This window comes from Marmota monax, unplaced genomic scaffold (assembly GCF_021218885.2).
Source record: "Marmota monax isolate L192 unplaced genomic scaffold, Marmota_monax_Labrador192_F-V1.1 WCK01_AAM20220418_F8-fsc00011, whole genome shotgun sequence".
NCBI classification, from domain to species: Eukaryota; Metazoa; Chordata; class Mammalia; order Rodentia; family Sciuridae; genus Marmota; species Marmota monax.
In genome coordinates, this window is record NW_026693082.1 from 15356351 (window position 1) to 15383667 (window position 27317).

Sequence of the window (27317 nt, forward strand, 5' to 3'; positions counted from 1 at the left end):
CTGCTGAGGTTCAGGATGCCTCACCCTTGGAGGCCGTCTGCATGGCTGCTTCATGAAATGAGGAAGGATCCTCAGAGAAGTTAAGGACTTTGCTCACTAGTACCCAGCTCACAGGTGGTGGATGGCATTCAAACCCAGATCTCACAGTTCCAAGCTCAGCAGCCTTTCTATTTCTACTATGCCACGGATCTTAAGGAACAGTAATAACGTGGCATTGGTGATGCTGAGGAGTCAGACTGATGGGGTAGTTGGGCAGGAGAATCCTAGGTGTTGCCTTTGAATCCATCTCTGTCTGATTTTTAGTGCCCTTGTCTGCCTCTCCCCAGTCTGTGAGCATCACCCTCTCTGACCTTATTTGAGGAATAGTAGAATATTAGATTATTGCCTGGTCTCCATGCTTGTATCTCTGGAGCACTTTTTCACAATATAATTAGACCGATATTAGTAATAAAAACATTGGTCTCACAAAGTCTTAGAACATCTAAGAGTTTTAGTATTTGTGTACAAGTCACAGCACAGTTCTGGGCCCCACTCTATATTGTGCTGACTAACAAGACATTTCTTTTTTTTTTTTTTATTTTTTTTAGTTGTTGATAGTCCTTTATTTTTTATTTACTTATATGTGGTGCTGAGTATCGAACCCAGTACCTCACACATGCCGGGCAAGAGTGCTACCGCTGAGCCCCAGCCTCAGCCCCACAAGACATTTCTTGACAGCTTTCCCTGGGTGTCCTCATAAGGAGGGTCAGAGATAAAACAGGTCCATTGGTGGCAGAAGTGCTTGAGCACAGCCTCTGTGGGGCCCAGCAGAAGCCGTGCTTCCAGATGCTGAGGGGGAGCCAAGTTCCCTGTGGAGGAGGAGCCTGGTCCGGAGGCCTGGAGACCCGAGCTCTGGATCCAGCTTTTCAGAGAAGTGCCATGACTTTGGGCAAAGTGCTTAACCCCTCTGACCTTCGCTGTCCCCGTGTGTGGAGTGAGGGTGCTAGACCCCAAAGGTATTTGGGGCTGCCTGGCGAGGTTAACTTCCCAGAGCCTGCTTCCTTTGCTGACAGCAGGGACAGGGATCACCGTTTGACACCATCTCCTTACAGATGGTGTGGTCGCTCAGTGTAAGCTGGTGCTGAACCTCTGAACAGGGTCTGTTGGCCAATTTGGGTAAAGAGGTTGTGAGAAGAAAACCCACTGATCTTCTGAGGCACTTTTTAGATTTGCTTTCTAATTTCCAGGGCTGTAAAGTGCTTTCTGCCAATGCATGTTTTAACAAGTACCTTCCCCCCTTGTTCCCTGCCCCTCTCTTTTTAATAACAAGGAACTCGGCTATCATGCCTCCCTGTCCCAGAGAAAGCCCAACGCTCATCACTTGGACCACAAGATGGAAATAAAGCAGTAGGTAGAATATGAAAGCTAAACTGTAGCTCTTGGTTATGTGTCTTCCCCTCTCCGCTGACTGTGGCTCATCCTGTGCAAATGTCTCCGTGGCTTGTTGATGTCCCTGCTGTCCTTGCTTCCCTGGGTGACTTCTACCTGGGTCCGTTGCCTTTACCCTGTGATGTTAGCCCTCTGAAGCACTGCTGTCTGTGGAAGTTTCCGCGATGGTGGCAGCATCCTGTGTGTGCACTGATAGTGGCCAGTATCCCATGTGGCTAGTGAGCACTTGAAATACAGCTGGTTTGACTGTGGGGACGAATTTTTTTAAATTTAATTTAAAATTGATTTAAATTAATTTTGATAGCCACCTAGCAGATTGGATAATGCTTTAATTGGGATTGAGGGCCAGGTTTTTCTTTTACAGTATTTTCAGACTTTGTTGGCAGAGGTTCTAGAACTAGGATCTGGGGACAGTCATCATGGCCAAGTGGAAAGAAAATGGACAGAGAAGCAGGAGACCTAAAAGAGTCATTTATTGTTTCAGATGGCCACTCCCTTATTCTTTCATCAAACTTAAAGGCTACAGCTGTATGCAGGGCACTGTGACCAGTGCTGGGGATGGTTAATAGACTGTGGACCCTGCCTCAGAGGGGTTCCTGATCTGGCAGGCAAAGAATGAGTGAGCTTTGACAGCAGTGGTTTAGGTGGACTCTGGGAAGGTCTGGGAAAGCTCTAAGCAGGGGACCCATGAGCTGAAGCTTAGGGAATGAGTGGAGCTGTGCTAGGCCAAGGGAGTCTGTGGGGCAAGGGGTCCTCTAGGGGCCAGCAGGGAGGCATGTGGTTTGGTCCTGTTGGCATCCCTGGGGCAGTGAGGCATCTGGAAAGCAAGCAGACTTGGACTCTCCAGGGCCTTGGGCAGCAGCTGAGTGCACAGGACTTGGGTCTCACAGGCTGGTGGTTTGCAGGCCCTGCTTAAGGTGCCTTGATGTAGAAGTGCCTTAAATTAAGGTTCCAGCCTGCTTGGTTGGAATTTTCACTTATGTCACAGATAACAAGAAACCACAGCTGTCATTTGTGACTCCCAATTTCAGACTTTTGCATTCAAGACAGCCTTACTGTTCTCAGTGACTTTATTTTAAATAGTTGTTTAAAAGTTGCATGTGTAAGCGAGCTTATATAATACACTGCTTCTGCCTGGGGGTTTTCCCCTGCCTCCTTCTTTGGGAATTTATATAAGATTGCATTTTAAAAAAAGAATTATAGCTAGCCATAGACGGAGGCCCTTAGCCTCTTTGGGGCTAAATTCTCAGTTTCTGGGCCTCAGTTGCTGCACCTATAAATTAGCGGTCTTTTATTGGTTATATGAAGGCAAGACTGGGCTTAAACATCTCCCAGAAGTCCTTGCAGCAATATTTAGGCCTTTAGATTGACCTTGGTGCTCTGTCCCAGCCATGAGACAAAGGCACATCTTAAACCAAGTCCTCAGGTGGGACCAGCCCATCATCCAAGTGATAAATGTTGTCTAATGTGTCTGTGTTGCTGTGTGGCTTCCAGGTGGAAGAAGTCTTTCCTGTGCAGCCTGGTGTTTGGCATCCCGGTCATGGGTATAATGATCTACATGTTGATCCCCAGCAAGGACTCCCAAGAAGTGATGGTCCTGGACCACAATATCATTCCAGGGCTGTCCATCCTAAACCTCATCTTCTTCATCTTGTGTACCTTTGTCCAGGTGCGTATTAGAAAGCCAAGCAAACCTCTGCTCCCCATGAGTGTGTGTGCCCCAGGGATGCTCTGCCTACTTAGGCTCTACACAACCCTTTAGCTTGGTTTCAGTGTGTCTCATATGATCCCACACTCCCATTAACAGTCTGTGTCTGTATTATGTGAACATGTACATACACATACACATAGGTGTGTGTTTTCTCCACACAGATAAGATACAAAAAGGTGCACGCCCAACTTCTAGTGATGCACCAGGGAACAGGATTGGGCAGGAGGTGGGGCCTGGGAGTCTCTCCCTGACCCAGCCATCTGTGGGATAATCTAAAGGTCTAAACATCACTGCAAGGAGATTTGGGAGATGTTTAGGCCTAACACTGCCTTCACACAACTGATATATGACCTCCAGTTTATAGGTGCAGCAACTGAGGCCCAGAAGCTGAGAACATAGGCCCAGAAGCTGAGAACATAGCCCCAAAGCTGTACTATTAGTCTTGCCTGCCCTGCCTCCAGTTGTTTACTGCTTTTATTTCCATCTTATGACTAGCCAGGAGGGGCAGGGCTTTTTGATGTGGAGAACTGTGAGTGGCTCAGTTTCACTGTAAGTTTCACATTGATTGCAGGTGATTGAAACCTCCCTAGAACAGCAGTCTCCTCCATAGCAAGATTGGTGACCCCATGTGTCCCTGGTTTGCTTCCTCTTTAGCTTAATTTACCTGTGTCATTAGAAGCAGCAGCCTGAAGCCCCCAGAGCTCATGACCCTCTTAAACATTCTATCATGCAAAGTAAAGATGTGTTTCTTATCTATGAGCAAATTGTAATTCAACAGAAGCTGGCTTCATGGAACATCCACTTATGGTGGTGATCCATTTTTTGGTGGGAAGTGTACTCTCTACGCATATATTTTGGAGTATAAAACTGAACTCCTAAGTTAATATTGGAATGTTTAGGACTATTTACAGGCATCTGTAGGCTGAATTTACTTTTTAATAGTTTCTTTTTAATAGCAAATGTAACTTAAACTTATTGTATTGTTGTCAACTCGGGCCATGTTGAGGTATCAGAAGCAAAGGGGAAGATACTACTTCACCTTTAGGATCATTAGGAGTATCATTAGGAGTTGACATGTACCTTCCCAGATATCATCTGTGTAGAGAAAACACGCATTTGAGTGTCTGTGTGTGTGTGTGTACATGTTCACATAACACAGACACAGGCTTATAACAGAGATGGGATCATATGTGATACTCTCTTGTGTACTGTCTTTTCACTTACCCATGTTTCCCGGACATCTTCTACGCCAGTGGTTTGCAGATATACCACTTTCTCTCTAGAGATTGCTTAGCTCTCTCCACAGGATCAATGAACCATTTTTACCATTCTCCTGTGGATGGACATTTATAAAGGTTTCACACACTTTGATCATCCATTTCTGTAGCCTGAATCAAAAAGTATATTTCAAAAATGTCAGTCACTGAGGATGAGGGATGTCAGGTTTGTGCACACACCACCTCGCATATTTGCCATCCTGAGGGGCTCCAGGCTCCGGCTGCGCAGGGTGCTCTCTGCTGGCTGTCAGCAGCCTTTGCTCTCCTTGTCTTCCAGTTCCTCGGTGGGTGGTACTTCTACGTCCAGGCCTACAAATCTCTGCGACACAAGTCGGCCAACATGGACGTGCTCATCGTACTGGCCACGAGCATCGCCTATGCCTACTCCATCGTCATCCTGGTGGTCGCAATTGCTGAGAAGGCTGAGAAGAGCCCTGTGACCTTCTTCGACACGCCCCCCATGCTCTTTGTGTTCATTGCCCTAGGGCGGTGGCTGGAACACGTGGCAAAGGTAGATATATGTAGCTTCTAGTTAAGGAAAGAATTAGTCCTTCAGTAACACAGATCTGTATCCATCTGAATGCAGGGTTGAGAATTGCTAATTACACACAGGAAAAGGCTGAAATCTGAAACCACCATATAATTAGGTGCTGCGGTCACTAATCTTCAAATTGGTTGCTACTTCTGAAATCCCAGCTAATCTGGTTAATTATTAAAACCTTTGTTCAGGCGTATTGTGTAATGGAAAGAACACTGAACTTCAGGTCAGGGCCCACGTGGTCTCTCAGCGCCCGAGTAGACAGTTTATTAGTTAGAAATCCATACTTCCACTCTGAGGTCTTGTCATTTTTAACATCTTGCTTTGAACCTAGCATTGTAATGGCCCCCATAAAAAAGTGGGACTCAGTTCATGAAAGAAATTAGTTGGAACTGAAAAGAAAATGGCCGCAGGGCAGACTGATATCGTTTTGAACCTGAAATGGAGTTCCTAGAACTACAGTCGTGGCATAAGTGTTGCGCACTCAGGGGGGCGAAAACATGTGGCTGCCTGAGCACCACCCATCCCCCCTGGCCTATGCATGGTATGCCCACGTTAGGGGAGCCCCTTTCTGTGACTGCCTAGTGCACCAGCTTTGAATGTCAGTCTGGGTTTGGGCAGTTAACATAGCTCTCATTTTACACTCTGGTTATTTCCTAGAGCAAAACCTCAGAAGCTCTTGCCAAACTCATGTCTCTCCAAGCCACAGAAGCCACAGTGGTGACCCTGGGCGAGGATAACTTAATCATCAGGTGAGTTAGGTTCACCAGTAGAGCTCATGATCCGTTTATGTCACCTGTATATTACACAGCCATCACCCATCGTGTGGTGGCCCTGCACAAGACCCTGGAGGGTGGGTAGGGACACTCTCAACCCATTATGTGAACAAGGCATTGAAGTAAAGAACCAGCAAGAGTTGGAGGTGGTGTTTGTGTCTTCGGTGGCAAATGAGAGGCATAGACTATTTGTATTCCAGAAATTAGAAGAGGAAGGTTAAAGGTTGACAGGGATACTTCACAGACAACATGGAATGTGAACTCTGTCTTCCTTGCAAGATCTGGAGGATTGAGATAAGCAGTGAGAGAAAGGCTTCATCTTGCCAAAGAATGATATGGGAGTGGTATCTATCTTCCTTGTAAGGTTGCCTGATGTTAAAAATAATTATTGTCATCGTTGCTGGAAACTTCTATAAAATTTATTGTTTGCTATACACTATTCTAACCTCTTTATATTTAACCTAGCCCCATCCCTTGAGGAATAAAAGCAAACCTTATGATGAAGGGACTGTTATTACTCTTATTTTATAGATGAGAAACTGAGGTTCATAGAGGCTACACAGCTGGCCCAGGATTACATAGGAATTAAGTGGTAAAGATTAGGATATAATCTAGGCTGTTCATAACATTTCCACATTTCAATTCTTAGAGCACTTAATAATATGGAAATGTTTACAAATTAAGGTATTTATTTATTTAGGTACCAGGGATTGAACCCAGGGGTGCTTAACCACTGAGCCACATCCCTAGCTCGTTTTTTATATTTTATTTGGAGACAAGGTCTTGCTAAGTTGCTTTGGGCTTCACTAAGTTGCTGAGGCCAGCTTTGAACTCACGTTCCTCCTGCCTTAGCTTCCCAAGCTGCTGGGATTACAGGCGTGTGCCACCATGCCCAGCACAAATTAAGGCTTCTGTCTCCTTGGTTGGCCTCTTTTATATATTCTGGGCAGTGGTTGTTATAGGCCTTCTTCACATTGCTGGGGCCCCTCCCTTCCCTTTAGCCTGTGATCTCACTTCTGATTGCTGAAGACACAGGCATTCCACAGACAGCCTGGCAGTTCCCTGCCTTTCACCCTGCAAACTGGCCTTCGCCATGGCACCCCGTCTCAGTGGACAGAGAGGGGACTCTCCTTCAGTCTCAGCTTAGGAGCTTCTTCCTGCCACTTTTCTTTGTGGTCTCTGGTATCTCCATCTTTGCTGATTCTTTCTATCTGGGCTGACTCACTCCAGAGTCTTCCTTGTTAAGACAGACAAGCTCTGTATCCCTCTCCCCACTATGCACTTCCCACACATCCTCCTGTTGCCAAGGCCAGTGGCCATAGCTGTGCCTGTAATGACTGACCACTGGGGACTCAGACAGGGCCTCTGCTGCTTGACAGGCTTTTTGGGCTGGTGCAGAGCAGCCCTTGGTGAGCCTTTGGGGTGGAAGAGCTGATGAGAGAGACATCGCGGGGTGCAGGCTGACTGAAGCCCAGCAGTGCCAGTTTTGTTCTGGATACTGGCTTTTGGGGAAATGGGGGGGTGGGGTTGCTTGGGATCAAACCTCAGGCCTTGCACACCCTAAGCTTACACTCAACCATGCCCCCAGCCCCGGATGCTGGCTTTTAATTATGCATCATAATTATAATAATAACAGCTGAGATTTGGTTCCATACTATATACCAGATATGCTGTTCAGCACTAATTATCTAATTAACACAAATTAATCCCCGTGACCCTCCTGTCAGGCAGGTACAGTCATTATCCCTATTTTCACAAGGGAGAATCTAAAGTTCAGCGAAGTGAAGTAAGTTGCCCAGAGTCCACCGGCAGGCACATGGCAGAGCTGGGATCAGGCCCCCGGAGGCACAGAGCTACCTTACTGGCTACCACGCCACCCTGTCCCCCAGTTGAGGGGATTCTGTGGGATAAGCATTTGGTACTGCTGGGCTCCCACACTCTTGGCCACCTTGGTGGCTCTACGGTCTCACACACTTTGATGTCTTTCTTTTCTCTTATAAATTTATGGTGTGAGAGTTTCTGAGGAGTAAAGTGTTCGTGTGTGAACAAAGTCGGCCACAGCTCCATTTCTTGGGACTCACCTTGCCACCACCCAGCCTCTAGCCTCTTCTTGCAGTCTGAAGTGCTGCTGACGGCCCGGCCCCCACTGTAGCAGCTCCAATGATCTGAACATCTTTGCCAGGAGGTGCGAGCCAGCTGAGAGGCCGAAGGAGCATGGGCTATACTTGCCATAACTCAGTTCTTTTCTAAAGATGGTGATCCTGTGGGCCTGACTACTGCCATCACACTGGGGTGGTACCAGTTTTTAAGCTGGGAGTCAGAAGATCAGAGTTCATTCTGACTTTGCCCAGAATGGGCTACGTGCTCTGGTCACATTCATTAACACTGCTATTGCGCAGTTCTGGGGAGGCCATGCCCATCTGCCCTCCTCACAGGTTGCTGCAGGCCCATGGTTGCACCCTAGTCTCCCAGGGCCATAGCTCCTCCCTCTGTCACTTGGATTGCAACAGTCCAGGCCTCTCCTGAGGAGCTGACCATGCTGTAATGTGACGCATGGTGGGTGCCAGGTATTGCATCCCCTCTGCCTCCTGCAGGGGCCTCCCACCTCTGGGTCCCTGCTTAGAAGAATGGTTCCTTGGTGCCTCCTGAAGACTACTGGAGTTTCTTTTTGGTTGGCTCCTTTCAACAAGGCTTGGGCCTCTCCTTCCCTCCATCCCTGTGGCAGCTATACCTGCCCTTCCTCTCTACCCCAGATCTGTGTGATGGGGCATTTACACGTATGACTCTCTGGACCTTCCCTTGCTGCCCTGTTGCTGCTTGGTCTCCTTTCTGGACCTTCTTCACTGTCCTTGACATCTTAACTGCGTTACAGATGTCACTGGGAAAGATCACCTCCCCAAACCCCAGCCGTGTGGACCCTAGGACCCAGCTGCTGGGTGGAACTTTCCCCTGCACAGCTCACAAGGGCTCAAGCCCAGCCTACCATCCTTCCCTCCCCTCCAGATGCTTCCTTTTCTCTGGGGCCACCACACAGTCCCAGGGCAGAGTCTGGCTGCCTCTGTGGCCCCTTTCCTTCCTTCATCTGCACATCTGGCCTCTTGGTTCTTGCTCCTCCATCTTCAGGGCTATCAATCCCTGGCCCCGCCATGGCCAGCACACTTGTCCAGGCAACCACGGACTCTCCCCCAAAGTGCTGCAGCAGTCCCCTCATTAGCCACCTGCTTCTAGCTTTGCCTTCTTCAAAATATTTTTCCACATTCAAACCAGTGAGCTTTCTGAAGGCACAAGTCTGGTTGTATCGCTCCATGGTGGGAAGTCTTTTAGTGATTCCCCATGTCTTAGGTGAAATCTGTGTTGCTCAGTGTGACAGCGACACCTGCTGCTCTTGAGCGCAGCCCCATCTGCTGCTCAGTATGAAGCAAGTGTAGTCATCCCTGGCTCCCTGTGGGGAACTGGTTCCAGGATCCCCTCAGATGCCAAAATCTGCCCATGTTCAAGCCCCTTCCTAAGTCAGTGGAGTTATATTTGCATATTATGTGTTCTCTTTTATACTTTAAGTCCTCTCTAGACTATTCATGATCCTAATTCAGAGCGTAAATACTACGTAAATAATTGTTATACTGTATTGTTTGGGGAATAATGACAAGAAAAAAGTCTGTACATGTTCACAAAGTTTTATTTCCCCTGAATATTTTTGATGAGAAGTTGGTTGAATCTATGGATACAGAACCCTGAGATGCAGAGGGCCAGCTGTATAAACTGACTGGTCCAGTGGTTGGTCTCGCATCTGACCTGGTGACAGACCAAGAATGTGTGTGACTGTGTGTGACCTGAGTGGCATCTGTTGCAGAGAGGAGCAAGTGCCCATGGAGCTGGTGCAGCGGAGTGATATCATCAAGGTTGTCCCCGGGGGAAAATTCCCAGTGGATGGGAAGGTCCTGGAAGGCAATACCATGGCTGACGAGTCCCTTATCACAGGTTAGGTGGCATGTTTCATGTTCCCTCGGGCGGGCGTCACAGTGTTTGCCAGCCACGTGATGTGGAATGGGACTGAGGGAGTGATGGTTATTTCTTCTCCCACCTCTAGGAGAAGCCATGCCTGTCACTAAGAAACCTGGGAGCATTGTGATCGCCGGGTCTATCAATGCACATGGCTCTGTGCTCATTAAAGCCACCCATGTGGGCAACGACACCACCTTAGCTCAAATTGTAAAATTGGTGGAAGAGGCTCAGATGTCAAAGGTAATGAAGAAACTTAAAACATGGCATAACGTTAGCTCGAGAGGCCCATAGAATCAGTAAATTGAGTGGTGACTCATGAGTAAACACAGGCCAAGAGGAGCTGGGGGTCTTAGTCCTTACCGTGCTCATGGTGTCTTGTGCCTTCCTAGGCTGCAGTTTCCCATGGTCTCCATGTTCTTTTCACAGGCTCCCATTCAGCAACTGGCTGACCGATTTAGTGGATATTTTGTCCCATTTATCATCATCATTTCAACCTTGACGTTGGTGGTATGGATTATAATCGGTTTTATCGATTTTGGTGTTGTTCAGAAATACTTTCCTGTAAGTTGAATGCTTTGGGCAGTATGGGTTGTTGCGTTTCAAACAATCACTGCCATTATTCCTAATCTTTCATGTCTTAGATTCACTGGGCTTTAATCATTTACTTATTTGCTTCCTTCACTTATTGACAGCAAAATCTAAATCAGGGTAGGAAAAAGTCAGCCACTGTACTGCTGTAGGTTTTTATTTCAGAGGCTGTTTGCTTTCCACTCACAGATAGCTCTCGGTTATGCTGCTTAAAGCATTACAGTATGCAGAATTGTTCAATTCTTAGTTTTGAGGTATTAAGTCTTACGATAGGTCACTTTGTAATTTAGATGGCATGATAATAGCATTGAATAGATTTCAAGAAAAATACATTTTTTTGCCATCTACATCCATGGATACCATCTTCAGTCTCCCACTTTTTCAAGCGATGATATTTTCCTGTATTATTGAAAGGTTTTATATACCAACATGAGCAGAGCTTTTTAACAACAAATATTTATTTAACTTTGTATGTGAGGCAATAGAGTAAGCATTTTTAATTTTAAAAATGTGGGTGAAAAAGGCTGCCTTAGGAAATATTGTTTTATTGAACTTAAAAAAAGCAATGTGAAAAATGCTATCCATTCCTCAAAACCCTTATCTGCTTGAGAAACTAAACTACGTATATCAGTGATTTTTCAGGGACATCTGGTAGTATCTGGACACATTTTTTGTTTTTGTGAATGAGGTAGATGTCACTTGGAGGTGGATGCTACTTACGTCTGTGCACAAACCCAGAATGCTGCTCACTATTGTGTAAGACTGAGGACAGGCCCCTGCTACAAAGATATATATATATATCTCGTGACCCATAGAGCAGTATTGGCTAACTGCCCAGTAGGTGGAACAATGCTTTACCTTATCTCATACCTAACCAGTCCAAAGCTTATTTTACCTTAGAGATGAAGAGTAAGAAGCTAAAAATATGGAATACATTTTTTTGTCTTTTTAAAACTTTCTGCCCATAGTTGAAGGTATATCAGATATTCTTAGGGTACATGTCATTTACTAAAATGTCATTTTTCCCCTCAAATTCCCTATCTTAAATTTGAAAAAGTCCAAGTTAAACACTTTCTGACATCTAAGGAGACCTCAGTGATTTTAAGAGTAATCTGTGGATGTATTTCTAGAATTTGGCAGTGGCTGCTTACATACCTGATTGCCAAAAACTTCTGCTTTTGCTGGGGGGGAAATAGCTCATTGGCATGTGGCCGTGGGAAGACTCAGTCTTAAACAAGTTGGAATATGTGGCTTTCTGCTGTTCCGTGCTTTTCTATCTCACTTTGGCTTTTTTGTTGTTGTTTTTTTTTTTTTTTTATCTGCAAAATCAGGGAGGATGCTGGCAAATGAGGTACTGCATGTTCCTTTAAAATTCTCTCATCACTCTGCCGCACAAACATCACTGTAGGGAAGGGATCATGCAAATCCCCAGAAGTCTATCCATGTCACCAGAATGCCAAGTGTTACTTTGACAAGAATTACTGGGTTTACAAAAAAAAAAAAAAATCACATCATGTGTCATGTATACTAGTGCATGCTAGTAATTCCAGCAACTTGGGAGGCTGAGGCAGGAGGCAAGTTCAAGGCCAGACTGGGAAATCTAGCAAGACCCCCAGCAACTTAGACCCTGTCTCAAAATACAAAATAGAACGGGCTGGGGATGTAGCTCAGTGGTTAAACACCCCTGGATTCAATCCCCAGTACAGAAAGAAAGAAAGAAAGGAAGGAAGAAAGAAAGAAAGAAAGAAAGAGAAATTGCATCATCTTTCTCTCTTTAAAAATCACATCATAACTTAGTGCGAATCTCTACCTAAATACAACCATTGCTATAAAAATTAAATGCCCCTCATAATTACCTTATTTTAGAGTCCTATCTTTTAAAATCAAAGAATAAAGTATAGATGGAAGGTAAAGAGATTGTGGTTTGTATCCTTGATGTAGAAAATGTGTTTTTCACTGTAATTAAGTGAATGTATTATCTCTTTGTTATACTCCATAGCTACCAGGCATTTTGAAAAAATAAATCAAGATAATTCAAGATCTCAGGGTATAAACGATAATGGCAGTTTGTATCAACACATCTGCAAAATAGACCCATATTTATTTGTTTGGGGTTTACAAAGAAACCACTAGATGAGACATCCCCAATCGCATTTAAAGTCAAGAAATCCCATTTGGCTCCACATTCCATACCTCTAGGTGACTGTTTTTTGCCCTTGGGTGAACATTTTTCCAGTATTATCGAAAAAGGCTATGCCCACTATAGGCAGGAATTTTTCCATGAATAAAACTGCAGCACTTATCTTTTTGTACTTGCTTTTAAAATTCTGCTGTTACTGGTATCTTTCCATGTCAGTAGATGTAGGTATTTATCATCATTCCAACAATTGCCTGGTACCCCATTATGCCCACAATCTAATCAGCTAATCTCCTATTCATTGTTTCCAGGCTTTTTTTTTTTTTTTTTGCCATTACAAAAACAAAACCAGGCACAGTGATAAATATACTTGTAACTTTTCCCATTTGTATGATTATCCTCTTAGAATCAATTCTTTGGAGACCAATCATTTTTAAAGTTTTCATAATAATAATGATAAAAATTATAACGATGTAAGAGTCATAACTTCTTACATGCCTCTCCTATGCCCATTATTGTATTATGTGTATGTATGCATTGTGTTTATATGTACACTGCCTTATTCAGTCCTTAAAACAACCTGTGAGCTGAATAGGATCTTCTCCAATGTGAGTGGAAACTGAGGCAGCAGAGAGGCAAAGTTAGCATTACCAGGTCCACCCCCACAGCCCCCAATGCCCTCCATCACCTGAATGTGTCCTAACCTGCTAGTCCCATCTCATACTCCTGGGATGTGAGGTCCTGCCATCCCCAGGTGAGCTATGTGGTCTGTATCCCAAGTCTGCACTCTGTCCCCATCATGGAATCTTCTGTGACTCTCTGCTGCTGTACTGCCTCTCCAAGGAAGCCTCTGGAATCGAGTCAGGAGCTGGGATGTGGAGCAGTGAGAACTCTCACTGAGCAGCACAGAATGTGTTTGTTTCCTAAACCAGCTCCGCCACCCCACTGAGACACTCGTATGTGACGAGAATCCCAGGAGATTCCTCGCTGGCTCTCAGCTACTGTCTCTTTCCTCTTCAGAACCCCAACAAGCACATCTCCCAGACGGAGGTGATCATCCGGTTTGCCTTCCAGACGTCCATCACCGTGCTGTGCATTGCCTGCCCCTGCTCCCTGGGACTGGCCACGCCCACGGCGGTCATGGTGGGCACCGGGGTGGCCGCACAGCACGGCATCCTCATCAAGGGAGGCAAGCCTCTGGAGATGGCGCACAAGGTAGGTCCTCGCCAGCCTCTCCCCTCTGGCTTTTTTTTTTTTTTTAAATCCTAATGAAAATGGTGTCTGTTTACTATTTTATATAAGAGAAAAAACTGAGAGCAACCTGAGGGCCACAATGCCAATTAAATAGGGTAGGAAGCCACACTGGCAGGTGCAACAGCATTGAGACAGCGGCAGCTGACAAGATCAAATGCTTTCATGTCCTGAGTTTCATTGATTTCATGTCCTCAGCAGCTCTTGGTGGTAGGTACTTATTCCCATTTTACAGATGAGAAAACTGCAGCAGGAGGAGGTTAGGCAACTTGTCTCTGCAGCTATCAAGTGACAGAGCCAGGATTATATGCAAATCATCATGCTACAGAAGAAAATTACTGGCTCATATCATGGGATTAGTGGAAGAGACCTGTGACATGGGGTTGGAACAGTGAGCAACAGTGTGAACAAAGAGTCTTCTTGTGTCCCACATGCCAGGCCCTGACCTTTCACGCTTTCATTTATTTATCTGGTGTTTGCTGAGCATTTTTACAGTGTAGGGGCCTATGCTGGGTTCTGGGGATGGTCATGGTTCCCAGCTTCCAGGAGCTTGCAGTGTAGTGGGGAAGACAGATGCCAAATAAGCAGATAACAAATGCTGAGTATCACGCAACTGCCAGTGCCTTGGGGACACTCAGGGATAAGGCATGGTGAAGGTGGCTGGCAAAGGTACATCTGAGACCTGATAGTTGAGCAAGAGTCAACAGAGGGCGGGGAGAATGTTCCAGCAGTGAGCACAGCTGGTGGAAAGGTCCTGGGGAAGCCCGGCTCCTTAAGATCAGGGACTGAACTTTTCCTCACCATTGTATCCCCGGCGTCTAGCCTGGAACCTGGCATATTGAAAGCCTTCAGAGGTTAATTGCTGAATAAATAAGTGATCAGCTAAAAGAAAGTCAGAGAAAGAAAGAATATGAATGTGTGTGTATGGATGAGGCTGTCAAGGGAGAGACTAGATCAGAGAGGTCTGGAAGATTTGAATTCTGAACTTTAGGGGTAGGACGCACCTCTGTGGGCAACTAGGTTACACGTTGGAAAGGATGTTCTGCCTGAAGAGCACTGGACGGACTGAGAGGCAGGGATCTTTGGAGATCAGCTGCTAGTGTTGAAGGAAGAGCTGTCGCTCAGCAGTGGAATTCAAATGCAGAGTGTTGCCTGCTGGCCAGGGAAGGCTGTGTCTTGGGGCACTGTCTGAGCAGAGCAACATGCTACCTTGAATAGGGTGTGGGGAAGCATCAGTCCAGTGTCTGATCTCTGAGAAATGAGGGCTCAGGCTCTTGCCATGGAAGGGTGCCCCAGAGTGACTGTTGCAGACTAAACCCGGACACATGGGGACTGGGACAAAGCTACCATTGACCTCATGAGATGGGTTTATGGCTGGCTCTATAGTTACCAGTTATTTTAGCCACATATCTATCTCTTCCTGTCTGGAACTCAGAGCCTGAGGACTTTATTCTATGTAGGCTCTTGCACTTTGGTGGCAGAAGAAAACAGTGGCTGGGCTGGACGGATAATAGGGGACAGAGGACTCTCTGAGGCTAGACTCCTGAGGTGACACAAGAAAAAGTTCTGGAGACTGTGCCATACCATCTCTTGCATGGCCAGGGAGTGTCCAGCTTTATCTGGTCAAGGCTCAGCCACAGTGGGGATGTTCTGACCGGGCAGGTGGAAATCAGTTTGTTTGCAGTTGTTGAGCTCAGGGGTTGCCCACAGACCGTCAGGTTAAGAAGTTACCTGCCTAGGGAAAGTGGCTAAAGCTCTGTCTGGAGACAGTATGGACTGTAAAAGCCCCTCCTATCCACCTTGCGTCACTGAGATGTGTTTTGGTTTTTTTTTTTTTTTTTGGCAGATCAAGACCGTGATGTTTGACAAAACTGGTACCATTACCTATGGGGTCCCCAGAGTCATGCGGTTTCTGCTGCTCACAGACGTGGCTACACTTCCCCTTAGGAAGGTTCTGGCTGTGGTGGGCACTGCAGAGGCCAGCAGCGAGCACCCCTTGGGTGTGGCAGTCACCAAATACTGTAAAGAGGTATGTAGAGCCCAGCCTGGCTGCAGCCCTCCTCCAGGTCCCATCCTCCTCCTTAACCACAAGCCGCCCTCCCTGCTGCCCTGGAAGAGGCCTTTGCCTGGGGTAGGTGGGCTCACGGTCAGCCCCTCACAGCCTCAGATCACCACAGAAGCAGTTCCACGTCACAGTGGTCAGCTGAGCATCTATTTGGCACTGAGCTCAGAACAAAACCCATGAGGAAGTGCCCTCTGCCCACCGAGAGCCCGAATCTGGGGTGGGAGAGGATGGTAGGCTGGCCTAGAACGCTGCCTAGAACGCTGGCCTCCATGAGGCTTGGTGAGGGGACATGCAGCACAGTAGGATGTTGCAGGGAGGGCAGGAGCAGAGGGGCCAGCAGAGGGGAGCCACAGCCCTGAGGATTCTTGACACACTTCACAGAGAGGCATTGCACTCCTCCTCTCCTCAGGGAAAGTCCTGTTTTGTTTTCTGTTTTCAGTTGAACACGGAAGCAGTAGAATGTGCCAAATGTTGTGTTGACAGTTTTTAAATGGCCTGAGCCAATACTGTTATCAGAAACATAGACATGTGGTACAGATGGCTTCAGAAAAGGCTGCCCGCTCTTCCTGGACAGAACATCTTCTGGAAGCTTCTGTTATGCTCTGTCTTTTGTAGGGGTCAGCACACCGCCATTTGCCTCCACCCTCTGCGGCCGGGGGAGGACGTTGCCCTCAGCTGTCCTTCACCTACTGGTCTGCTCATTCCTCCCCTGCCAGCTCACGATCTCCTCTCCAGGGTCCATCCATGGGAGCTTCTCTCTCGATAGCCTCACAATAGCTTTGCTCCCCACTCTTACTTACTGCATTGTTCTCATTAAGTTATTTGCAACATACAAGAACTTTTCTTTACTTGTAGGTGTCGATGCTAGTTGCCTTCCCTTCTTCTGGTCTGCAGACTATGCACCGTGGTGAGGCATCTGCCCAGGCAGGGGTTAGGCTGTTTAACGTGGTTCAGTTCAGTAACTGTGTTAAGCTGTCAGATGAGAGAAAAGTGATTGCTGAGCTAAGAGTCAGTTTCCTGACCTTTGCTTTCAATTCTACTTCCCATCCCTCCTACCTTACTCTGCCTTCTCCCTCGCCTCTGTCCTGCCCTCCCTGTGTTCTGGTTCCCCACTCCCACACTACCTTCACAGGAACTTGGAACAGAGTCCTTGGGATACTGCATGGACTTCCAGGCGGTGCCAGGCTGTGGAATCGGCTGCAAAGTCAGCAATGTGGAGGGCATCCTGGCCCACAGTGAGCACCCCCAGAGCCAATGGGCCGGACACCCAAAGGAGGTTGGCAGCATTCCTATGGGAAAAGGTATCCTGGCCTTTGTCTCTTCTGCTGGATCTGTCCATAGCTGGTCCTACTAGGTCAAAGTGGAGGTGGGTCAAACCACAGGGATCCCTGTGACCAGCCTGCCTGCCAGGATTTCCCTGCCATGGAGACAGGTGGCTTATAGCTGGGTACCCCATACCTGAAGGCCTGCAACCAATATCTCTCTCTCTCTCTCTCTCTCTCTCTCTCTCTGTCTCTCAATATTTTTTTTTAGTTGTTGATGGACCTTTATTTTATTTATTCTATTTTTATGTGGTGCTGAGAATCGAACCCAGTACCTCCCACATGCAAGGCAAGTGCTCTACTAGTGAGCCACAAACCAAGCCCTGCAATCTCTCTCTTGCATGCTTTGTTGCATCTAAATTTTGATGCATGTGGTAGGCTAAAATAGTATTGACTTAGATTCATAGAGGATTGCTTTGCTGATCTAGTATTTTGAGTCTCCTCTTTCTTAGTCCAGATGGATCTTGCTTCTCAGATGAGACCTACTTTTGTTCTTCCTGTTTCCTTCCCATATAGGTGAACTGTGATGGGTTATGTAGTATTTACAGAGCTGATTGAAAGTCAGGGAAGTGATAGAAATGATCTGCCCAAGCCAAGAATGGATGCTGCTTAGAGTGGCTGCTGGCTGTCCCTGTCTCAGGACAACTTGCCAACTGGCACCTTAAGAGTATAGATAACACCCAAACCCCCAAAATCCATGTCTTTTTCTTTTTCCTACATGTGTTGACAGTGTAATCTTGGTTAGATGTTAGAAGCCACCTGCCACCTTCTAGCAACATAAGCCCTGGGGTGACCTTTTCATTAAAGCATCAAGAGAGGGGCAGAGCAATGGCACCTTACTTAGCACACACTGTTAGATGTGACAGTGAAAGAACTGCTTGGCTGTGGCATAGTTTTTAAACAATCATGGAAACACTTAGCTGATGATTTGTTGATTCCCTGTGGATCATCCAAACCAAACAGTAATGAATGTGGTCAGCACGTGCCTTGTTCTGGAAAATACCCAATTGCCTCTCATCTCTGCAGAAAAATAATCAACAGATGCCTCTAAAGGCAGCTGAGGACATTCCATGAGGTTCACCTTCACAGCGTTTCCACACATATAGCTCCTTCTGCCAATGCGCCGTGGTAATGCATCCCCCATGGCCTACACACTAGGTGTACTCTTCCTCTGGTCCTTTACAGATGGTGGGACACCTACCAAGTTGGTTTTTAGGATGGTTCAACAGCTGTTCTGCTGTTCTAGCTCATGGTGAAGCTAGACTGAAGGAATAACCAGTCTCTCTTGCACAGATGCAGCTCCCCAGACCTTCTCGGTGCTGATCGGAAACCGCGAATGGATGAGGCGCAATGGCTTAACCATCTCCAGCGACGTTAGTGATGCTATGACAGATCATGAAATGAAGGGACAGACCGCCATCCTGGTGGCCATTGACGGTATCGCTTTCCCAGAGCCTTCCTTCCACTCCCTCGAGAATGCAGTCCAGGCAAACCGAGGCCTCCCGCTTCCAACCTTCCTTTCTTTTTTCTTTTTTGTTTCTTTTGTCTCCCTCTTTCCCTTTCTCTTCTTATCTTTCTCTTTCTTTTTTTTCTTGTTTTCCTCTCTCTTCCCTGTTTTCTTTTTCTTTCTTTCTTTTAAATAAGTATTTCCCCCCTGTTTTCAGTTGGGTTTTCCAGAACGTTGTCTTGCCTTCTTCCTTTCTAGTCCTGTAGCCCTTTCTCTCTCACCTTCTCCACCTTGACTTGGAGCCAGCTCTCCTCTTGCATCTTCCTTCTTGCTCATGAATTTTAAACTATTCGCCATCATCTTTGCTTCTGTCCAAGTTGGCAGTGCAGAGTCACCCCTCTGTCCCATCATTGCGGACAGCACAGAAATCCACTGCCCCAAAGGTCTGCATCCTGCAGATGCTTTAAATGCTCCGTGCACTACAGCTCTCCACACCTGTTGATGTGCACAGAGCTTCTGGTGGCTCCGTGTGCCATAGCACTCAGATTATACCCTGGGCCACATGCTTTGAGGAGATCAGAACCTACACTTTGTTCGTTTATTTTCTGAGAATAATAGTAAAACTGCATGCAAATAAATAACTTAGGATACTACATTCTGAAAACTCCAGCCAAATATGTCTTTCTCTCTCATCCTCTTTCTCCCTCATAAACCCTCAGTCCCCTCAGCTCCTCAAGCCAGAATGGACACAAGTAAGGAGCCAGCTCTGCCATACACTCTGTTCCCATTCTCACTCTGTACCCATTCTCTTCTCAGCCCAGAACTCTCCTGCTTCTTCTGTGTCTAAAGATTCACCCTCCCAACCAAAAAAAAAAAAAAAAAAAAAATTCTGAGAAATGATTTCTGTAGGAAAAAACAAAAAGGAAGGACTGATCTACTAGTTTGGATGTCTATCACTTTAAGGAACAATTGTGACATTTGCTATATTTCTTTTATTTTAATTGCAAACATGTTTTGAGTTCTTATAATAGGACAGGTACTTTGTAAAGCAATAATTCATGTACCTTGTGGAAAATCTGGAAAATTCAGAGAGCTGTAAAGAAACAAATGAAATTACTGATAGTCCTGCCCCTCAGGGAGCCATCATGAACATCTTGATATCCCTTCCGGACTTTAATTGTACATGATTTAAAACAAAAAGAAAACAGAAGCCAATTCATATTATGTACACAGTCTGGAGTTTTGTTTATTGTGTATAGTATTATATGATGAGACCCATAGCCCGTCCTGATGTCCTGCTTGCGTGAGGGCCATCAAGCCCCCCCTGTGGCTGATCACGGTGGTCTGCTCCAGGTGTGCTCTGTGGGATGATCGCCATCGCTGATGCTGTCAAGCCAGAGGCTGCCCTGGCTGTGCACACACTGAAAAGCATGGGTATAGATGTGGTTCTGATCACAGGGGACAACCGGAAGACAGCCAGAGCCATTGCCACCCAGGTACGGCTGGAGGCCAGAGACATCTTTCCCTTTAAAACTGTAAACTGTGTTAAGTTCACAGAAGCAGGGGAAAAAGTAAGCACCAGTACCTACGTTCTCAGTTTTGCTTCTGCTCTTTCCTGCTCTGTGCATCCCTGGAGAAGTGATCCCAATGTTCTCTAACCATTTCCCAAATAGTCATGATCTCAGGGGGTACAAAAGAAATGCTCTAACCTTTATGTTTGGGGCATGTTCTGTTGGCTCAGCTCATGAGTGTGTTCCCAGATGAATGACTTAGTCCTGGGCAGTGCTCCAGGGGCCCTTGATTCTGCATTGGGGCCATGAGGGCAACAACTGTTGGAAGACTGATCCCTACACAGCCTGACTCTAGGGTGAATGCCTGGAAATTGTACCCCCACTCTCCCCCCCTCTCCTGACTTGTTTCTGATGGTGCGTGGCCTTCCTTACTAACGGTGGACTTGATGAGTATCTGCCCCCTTTTCCTGGTTAAAAACACTTACTTAGGAAGCACCATGAGGGTGATGGACAGGCACCGTGCCAGGCACTGGGGCTACAAAGAGAAACGAAAGGCTCATGGTCCTACAGGGAAGATGGACCCTGACACTGCGGCTGAGTGCTCAAGGATCCAGTAGAAGTGGGCAGGGACCCCATGAGAGAGTCACCAAGGAGCAACTTATCCCCGTCCTGACGGACTGGGGGTGGCTCCCCAGAGGAGGGGTTGCTTCTGTCAGATGAAGAACTGCAGTGGGTGGTGTTGAGAGGAAAACTGAACTTCTCAGGACAGAGCAGGTAGCCTGCCCAAAGGGACGCAGAGTGTCGCCGTGATCTGTAGCTGAACAGTAGCTGAATGGTGCATTCTTGAGGGTGGTGTTGGCTACAGATCAGCAGGTAGAGGCCAGACCCAGGAGGACTGTGGAAGGCAGATTCCTGAGAGGTTAGACCGCATCCAAGGAAGTGGGTAGGATCAATGGGACTGAAGCAAGAGAGGAACATGACCAATGTTTGCTGCTCTGATAAATAGTTTGGAAAGTGTGCAGACAGCCAAGCCCATGACGGGCAGACCAGTAGGGGCCTGAACCAGGGATAGGAGCAGAGGGTCTATTTGTCCTGTGACCTTGAGTCTTCAAAAGTTGTTTGATTGGCATGAATGACTGGACCTGGGGGCTGAGGGGAGGGGACCAGGGTGACTAGAGGCTTTGTTAGCATTGGGTATCCATTTCCTTTCCTTTAGGTTGGTATCAACAAAGTTTTTGCAGAAGTGCTACCTTCTCACAAGGTGGCCAAGGTCCAGGAGCTGCAGAACGAAGGGAAGAAAGTTGCCATGGTGGGAGATGGGGTGAATGACTCCCCTGCCTTGGCTCAGGCCGACGTGGGCATAGCCATTGGGAGTGGCACGGATGTGGCTATCGAGGCAGCTGATGTCGTCCTCATCAGAGTAAGCTTGGCTGCGTCCAGGTTGCTGGGGTGGTGAGGTGGAGGGAGGGCCCCGTACTCAGCACCGTCCTCCCTTACAGAATGACTTGCTGGATGTGGTGGCCAGCATTCACCTCTCCAAGAGGACTGTCCGGCGGATCCGGGTCAATCTGGTGCTGGCGTTGATTTACAACATGGTTGGGATACCCATCGCAGCAGGTAGGTAGGCACGGTGTTCACCTTCCCTGTCAACTTCAGCCCCTCCAGCAGCCAGAAGGGTCCTCTGCCGGGCTTCTGCAGAGCTCAGTGAGTTGCCCCCCTTGCTGGCTGGCTGGCTGGATGCATGTAGAAAAGTTGGTATTGGCTACTGCCTTAGTGTCTCAAAAGACAAGTGAGAAAAACTGCCCAGAGGACCCCAAAGCTCCTTTTCTGGTCTTCTGTAAAGAGCTGGTCAAGATGCTCGGCTGGCTATTTACAGTGACCATGTTTTCTGAACCATCTATTAAGACCTATAGTCGAATAACAGCCTGCTCCTCCCCATTGCTGCGGTTCCCACTCCCCATATCAGGTGATGTCACTTCTGCATGGCTCTAGAAAGGGCAGGAGGAAGAGACCAGGTCCTCTCACATCCTACTGCCCAGTGTTCTACTGCCCACCTCAGAGGCCGGTGGGCACAGGGTCTTCGGAGCACCCCAAGGATGGTGCTGCACAGGGCGGCCGAGGGTGGGGTCCTGCCTCCCCCTGGCTGCAGAGTGAGTGCTGCCTTTTCCTCGGCAGGCGTCTTCATGCCCGTTGGCATTGTGCTGCAACCCTGGATGGGCTCGGCGGCCATGGCGGCCTCCTCAGTGTCTGTGGTGCTCTCTTCTCTGCAGCTCAAGTGGTGAGTCCTGGGCCAGGAGCACTTGCTGGAGAGTCTTAGGAGGCCCTTACCCCTGTGCGCTCACAGCAGGTTGGGGTGCTGGCATGCTTCCTGGGTGACAGTGGGCAGCCTGAGCAGGATTGGGTAGTGATTTGTCAGCACCATGAGCAAGTCATTTACCTCTCCCCAGTTGTCACGTACTCTTCTCCTCACAGGCTGTTTCTGTGGGTCTCACGCAGGCATGAAATCCCTGGTGGTGTTATTCATCCTTGTTAAAAAGGAGTTTATTTATTTATTCATGCATTTACTTAACTGAAGTTATTAGCAGTCTACCTGTTGGTATTTGCATAGGAAGTTTCTAAATCAATTGAACTTTTTTTGAACATAGGCCTTCAGTGTCCTTTTTCTTTTAAAACCCATGAGGTTTTGATACCATGTGTAATTGAAAGACTTGAATGAGAGCCTTCACCAGGCTTCAAAGAGAAAAGCAGAACTTATGTGCAGAGTGGTGCATATGCTCTTGGATTCTTACTTTCCAGCTACAGGAAACCTGACCTGGAGAGGTACGAGGCTCAGGCCCATGGCCGCATGAAGCCTCTGAGCGCGTCCCAGGTCAGCGTGCATGTCGGCATGGACGACCGGAGACGGGACTCCCCCAGGGCCACACCGTGGGACCAGGTCAGCTATGTCAGCCAGGTGTCTCTGTCCTCTCTGACGTCCGACAGGCTGTCTCGGCACAGCACCGCAATGGACAATGGTGGGGACAAGTGGTCTCTGCTCCTGAATGACAGGGATGAGGAACAGTACATCTGAAGGCTCCAGGTGGGCAGATCCAGGGCTGGCCAGGGCCCAGTTCCCCCCAAGGAGATTCACATCTACTCTCTGCAGTTCACTGGAGCAGGTACAGTCCCAGCAGGCTGCAGCAGCTTGAAGCAAAACTCACCCACACCTTGAGGACTCCCATTTCCTGGATGTTCCCATCAGCCCTCCCTGCAGCCCGCGGCCTGGCCCAGGTGCAGCCTGGATTGGACTCCCTGCCTGGTCCTCCTGGCACAGGCAAAGCAGCTTGGACTCACCATGCTGGCATTGTGGGAACCTTGCTGGGACTCCAGAGAGGAGAGAAGTCAGTGTTCCTCGCATGCCTCTGCTGGGAGTATTCGGGGTGCCTGCTTGTGAAATGAGGAACAAAATCATCAGGACCAGAAAGCTAGCTGGACCTCTCCAGGGAATGCCAATAAAACTTGCAGCTGGCCTCTTGATGATGTCCAGGTGCCCATGCGTCTGAGCCCATGGTTTACCTCCAATGTGCCTACTGTTTCCTGCTAGCACCATCTCTCCCTTTTCTGCCCTCATGTGTGCTTAGCATCCTTGACACTGGGGTTGTGCCTGTCCATCATCTGAGGCAGGACTGATGCCCACATCCAGCCAATCTGCTAGTCCACACCCCAGCCCAGGAGCTGGCTATATCCCTCATCATGCTCAGGAGAGCCGCTTCTTGCTAAGAGTCGCTTCTGCAGAGTTGTGCATGGTGCTACTGACCTGGAGTCCAGTTCAGCTTCCTGTGGGGCCCAGGTGCTGATGACCCAGGGTGTCCTGATGTCCCTGCCTCAGGTTCTGGTGCTTGAAACAGAGGCCCTGTGGGAGGCATATGTGTGCAGGAACCTCCCTGTCACTTCACAGGGTCTAGTAGAGCATTCAGGTCACTAGTGTCCCTGTGTTATGAGGCACCTGTCCCCCGATGAAAGGAGAGCGCAGTTTTCCAGGAGTCTTCTGCACACAGAGTGGGCGCTAGAGGGAGGATAGCCTTAGCTCCCCAGGAGAAAGTCTGCTTTTACCTGTCAGTGGTACTTTGTGATAGTGTGACATCAGAGGGGCAGGGATGAGCCCAGGTGTAGGCTCTGAAGTCAGTGGTGATTGACAGGACACCTGGGAGCAGCCTGGCAGAATTAGACTATCCAAGGTGAAAGCCTGGTCTCATACAAAATAATCTGTTATTTATTGAGTATCACTTATTTACTAGGAGCAGTGCTGGTACATTTTGTAGGTTATCTCTAACCCCCTCAACAACAAAGTAGCAAGTTAGTTATTTTTTCACATTTTGCAGGCAAAGAAACAGGTTCAGAGAGGCTAAATATTTTGCTGAGGCTCACACAGCCAATATATACACAATGTCTTTGACTTTGAAGGCTTCTCTAATTCTCCTGCCACCTTAAATGTCAGTTTATTTGATAAGAGCAAAGTAGAAAAAGGTCCTTGCTCCTGGAAAAGCAAATCTGCCAGGTTATGTATTATTTATATCAACTTCGAATGCAGTTGGTCACAAGGTCATCCCACCTTCACTTTGGATGGTTATTTTCAATTTTTGCATATAATGTAGTCTTGTTGGATTTTATCTCCTAAAATCCACGTTTGGGTTTTGTTGTGCTCTCACTGTTTGCAGTCTTTCTCCCCTTCTCTGCTAACCCCTTCCATGATCCCTCCCCATCTTATCCTCCTTTTATTCTTGCTTGGGGGATATTTCTTATTTTGAAACTAGGCTAATCATTTTCTAAAGAATCTAATTGTATTGAATTTTAAAACTGCTAGGACTGTAAGCATTGTTCATATTTAGACATGAAAATATTTATATAATTGTACAGAAAATAACCTTTTAGATGTTCAAAGTGTCAGGAACTTTTTTGGTCAGGTAACAGTGCCTACTTCAAAAACTTTGCATGCCATATGGGAATAAAGTTTCATTTTGTTCATCCAAAACTCTTCCTGTGGCTGGCTGTGTGCGTGGGAAACCGGTTGGGCTGGGGTGATCGGGCTGGGGTGAGAACATCAGCCAGGCGCCGACTTGGCCTGCTACCTCATGATAGAGAAGGAAGGATTTTAATAGTTGGGGACATGAGGGTGGCCAATGCCCTGTTGATCTGCCCTCCCCTGCTCTAGTCTGAGCCCTCTCCTTCTGGCTGAAGGCCATTGGCCTCAGTGATGTGTGGGGAGAGCTCCAAGAGGTGGCCCCTGCTAGAGTCGCAGCCTCAGGGGGTGATGCAGCTCTGGTTGTTCCTTCATGTGGACTTCGCTGCTTTAGGACCGTTGCCAGCAAAAGGCCATTCCAAAGCACACTGTACTCAGGAGGGGTTCATTTAGGTCCCTTGGTCCTGAAGGAGTAGGGTGGGGAGTGTTTAGAAAAATCTGGACCAGGGGGTCTGCTGAGAAAGCTCTGTGGTCATCTGGGGATGGCAGGTTGCCCAAAGGGAGTTAGGCCTATAGGGAGCTGATAATATGTCATGCAAACCAGGACTCTTAAAAGTATAAGGGTAACTATTAATAATTATGCAGGACAACTGTCCTAAACTAGGACATGTGGTCACTTTCCTTAGAAGGGAAGTGGACATTGTGAAATCACCATCAACATGATTAGTTTGTTTTAGAACTTCACCCTAACCATAGGTCCCAGTGATGTGACAATGACATAATCCTTAAACACAACTCTAAGCAGCTCCTCAGTGTCCCCCTCCCTAGGCCAATATTCCTCTGTTGAGTCCTTGAGGTGATTAGCTTGTGGTCCCGTGTACTGGTACACCAAGTGCCCTCTGGGACACCAACTTCATGCCATATGTGCTGGATGGCAGGTATGGAAGTTTCACATAGTATGTGTGTCCCGCTGTGGAAAGGGGACGTTGATCCCATCTTGGGAAGGGCTTCTTTAGCAGACAGACCCTTTCTAAAACGTGAGCAAACTTCCCTGATAAAATCCCTTGGGCGCCAGGATAAATCACAGCATCTGTCCATTCCTGGTAAATCTTCAGTCTTAGTGAAAAATTGTGGTGGGATTACCATTTTAATGAATTATAATTCCAGTTGTTTCTTTTCAATGGCATCTGGAAATTGGCATGTCAGAAAATAGATCCCCAAATTACTCATTTGCTTAGGAATTAAGATTAATAAAGGAGACCTTCATTTTAAGAAAATCAATCAAACATATAGTCTCATTAGAAAAAGATTACTTAAATTACAGAGAGGTTTTTATGGCTTTAAAAAATTCATGTCAGGCTACTGGGGACCTGGCTCAGTGGTAGAGCACCTGCTTGGCATGTGAATGGCCCCGGGTCCATTCCCAGTACCACACATGCCCATTTCATTTGACAAATTCCCTAAAAGAGTCCATAAAATTCTTGAGTTAGAAAACTTTGGGGTACAGCCTTCTCTTAGTTGGTTGCACCTTTCTTTGGAGCTCATATGTGAAGAAATGCGGTAAGCAGCCAGCCCAGTTCTGTTTCCCTTTTCAGCTTACCTGGCTGGTGGGAGAGCTGATTTGCATTGGAAGGAATTGTGGGGTTGGCGGGGAAGAAGCCGCTCTGCTTTCTACATTTTCACACAGGCCTTGGGCAGGGCCTAAGCCATGGTCTGTGCTCATTCCAAGGGAGATGTCTCCTTGTCTGCCCTTTCCTTTGTGTGAAGACAATGACAACAGCTGAAATTACAGAAGAGAATGTGGAACTGTTAAGTAATGCCAGGAAATCCCAGAGTCTCCTTTATTCTACTCAAAAAAAAAAAAAAAAAATGGATAAACAAATGTAAAACCATCCAAGGGCTAAAATGAAAACAAGAATTGATGGGAAATTTAACATTTTTTTTTCTCTGAAATGTAAATGGCTATTATATCTTAATATAAATGGAACAGATTGGGACTGTATGGCTCAATGATAGAGAGCTTTCCTAGCATGAGCTGGGGCCCTGGGTTACAGTCCAAGCACCACAAAAACAACACACATACACACACACACACACAGACACACACACACGTGCAAACAAAAAGCATATAAATGCTTATGATGAAAATGTAAACATGTTGAATAAACATAGAGGCTAGAAAAGTCACCATAATAACCCACCTTGGCCTCAGAAGGGAGAAGCTCATAGAAGTGATTTTGTGCAGGGTGGGGACCCTTTGTCCTTTGTGGGTGGACCAAATCAGGACACCCGAAGCAAAGCCTTCCCGCCTCTTAACCAAATTCC

At 47.1% G+C, this 27317-nt stretch overlaps 1 protein-coding gene across 4 annotated transcripts in view; it reads left to right on the forward strand.

Moving 5' to 3' along the window:
• Window positions 1-25064, forward strand: part of Atp7b (ATPase copper transporting beta) — an 80864-nt gene extending 55800 nt beyond the window's left edge. For 2 of the 4 annotated variants that reach the window (XM_046454107.2, XM_046454105.2), the window contains 16 exons: window positions 1310-1386; window positions 2923-3097; window positions 4694-4927; window positions 5615-5706; window positions 9581-9708; window positions 9818-9972; window positions 10159-10293; window positions 13478-13672; window positions 15555-15737; window positions 16906-17074; window positions 18389-18532; window positions 19896-20038; window positions 21270-21473; window positions 21553-21670; window positions 22229-22331; window positions 22850-25064. In XM_046454107.2, the coding sequence (XP_046310063.1) occupies window positions 1310-1386; window positions 2923-3097; window positions 4694-4927; window positions 5615-5706; window positions 9581-9708; window positions 9818-9972; window positions 10159-10293; window positions 13478-13672; window positions 15555-15737; window positions 16906-17074; window positions 18389-18532; window positions 19896-20038; window positions 21270-21473; window positions 21553-21670; window positions 22229-22331; window positions 22850-23123 (2529 nt within the window). In that variant the 3' untranslated portion in view covers window positions 23124-25064. Of the gene's footprint in view, window positions 1-1309; window positions 1387-2922; window positions 3098-4693; window positions 4928-5614; window positions 5707-9580; window positions 9709-9817; window positions 9973-10158; window positions 10294-13477; window positions 13673-15554; window positions 15738-16905; window positions 17075-18388; window positions 18533-19895; window positions 20039-21269; window positions 21474-21552; window positions 21671-22228; window positions 22332-22849 lie in introns of those variants that run through there. The other 2 variants (XM_046454106.2, XR_006853828.2) reach the window with 2 other exon arrangements.
• Window positions 25065-27317: the final 2253 nt, after the last annotated feature.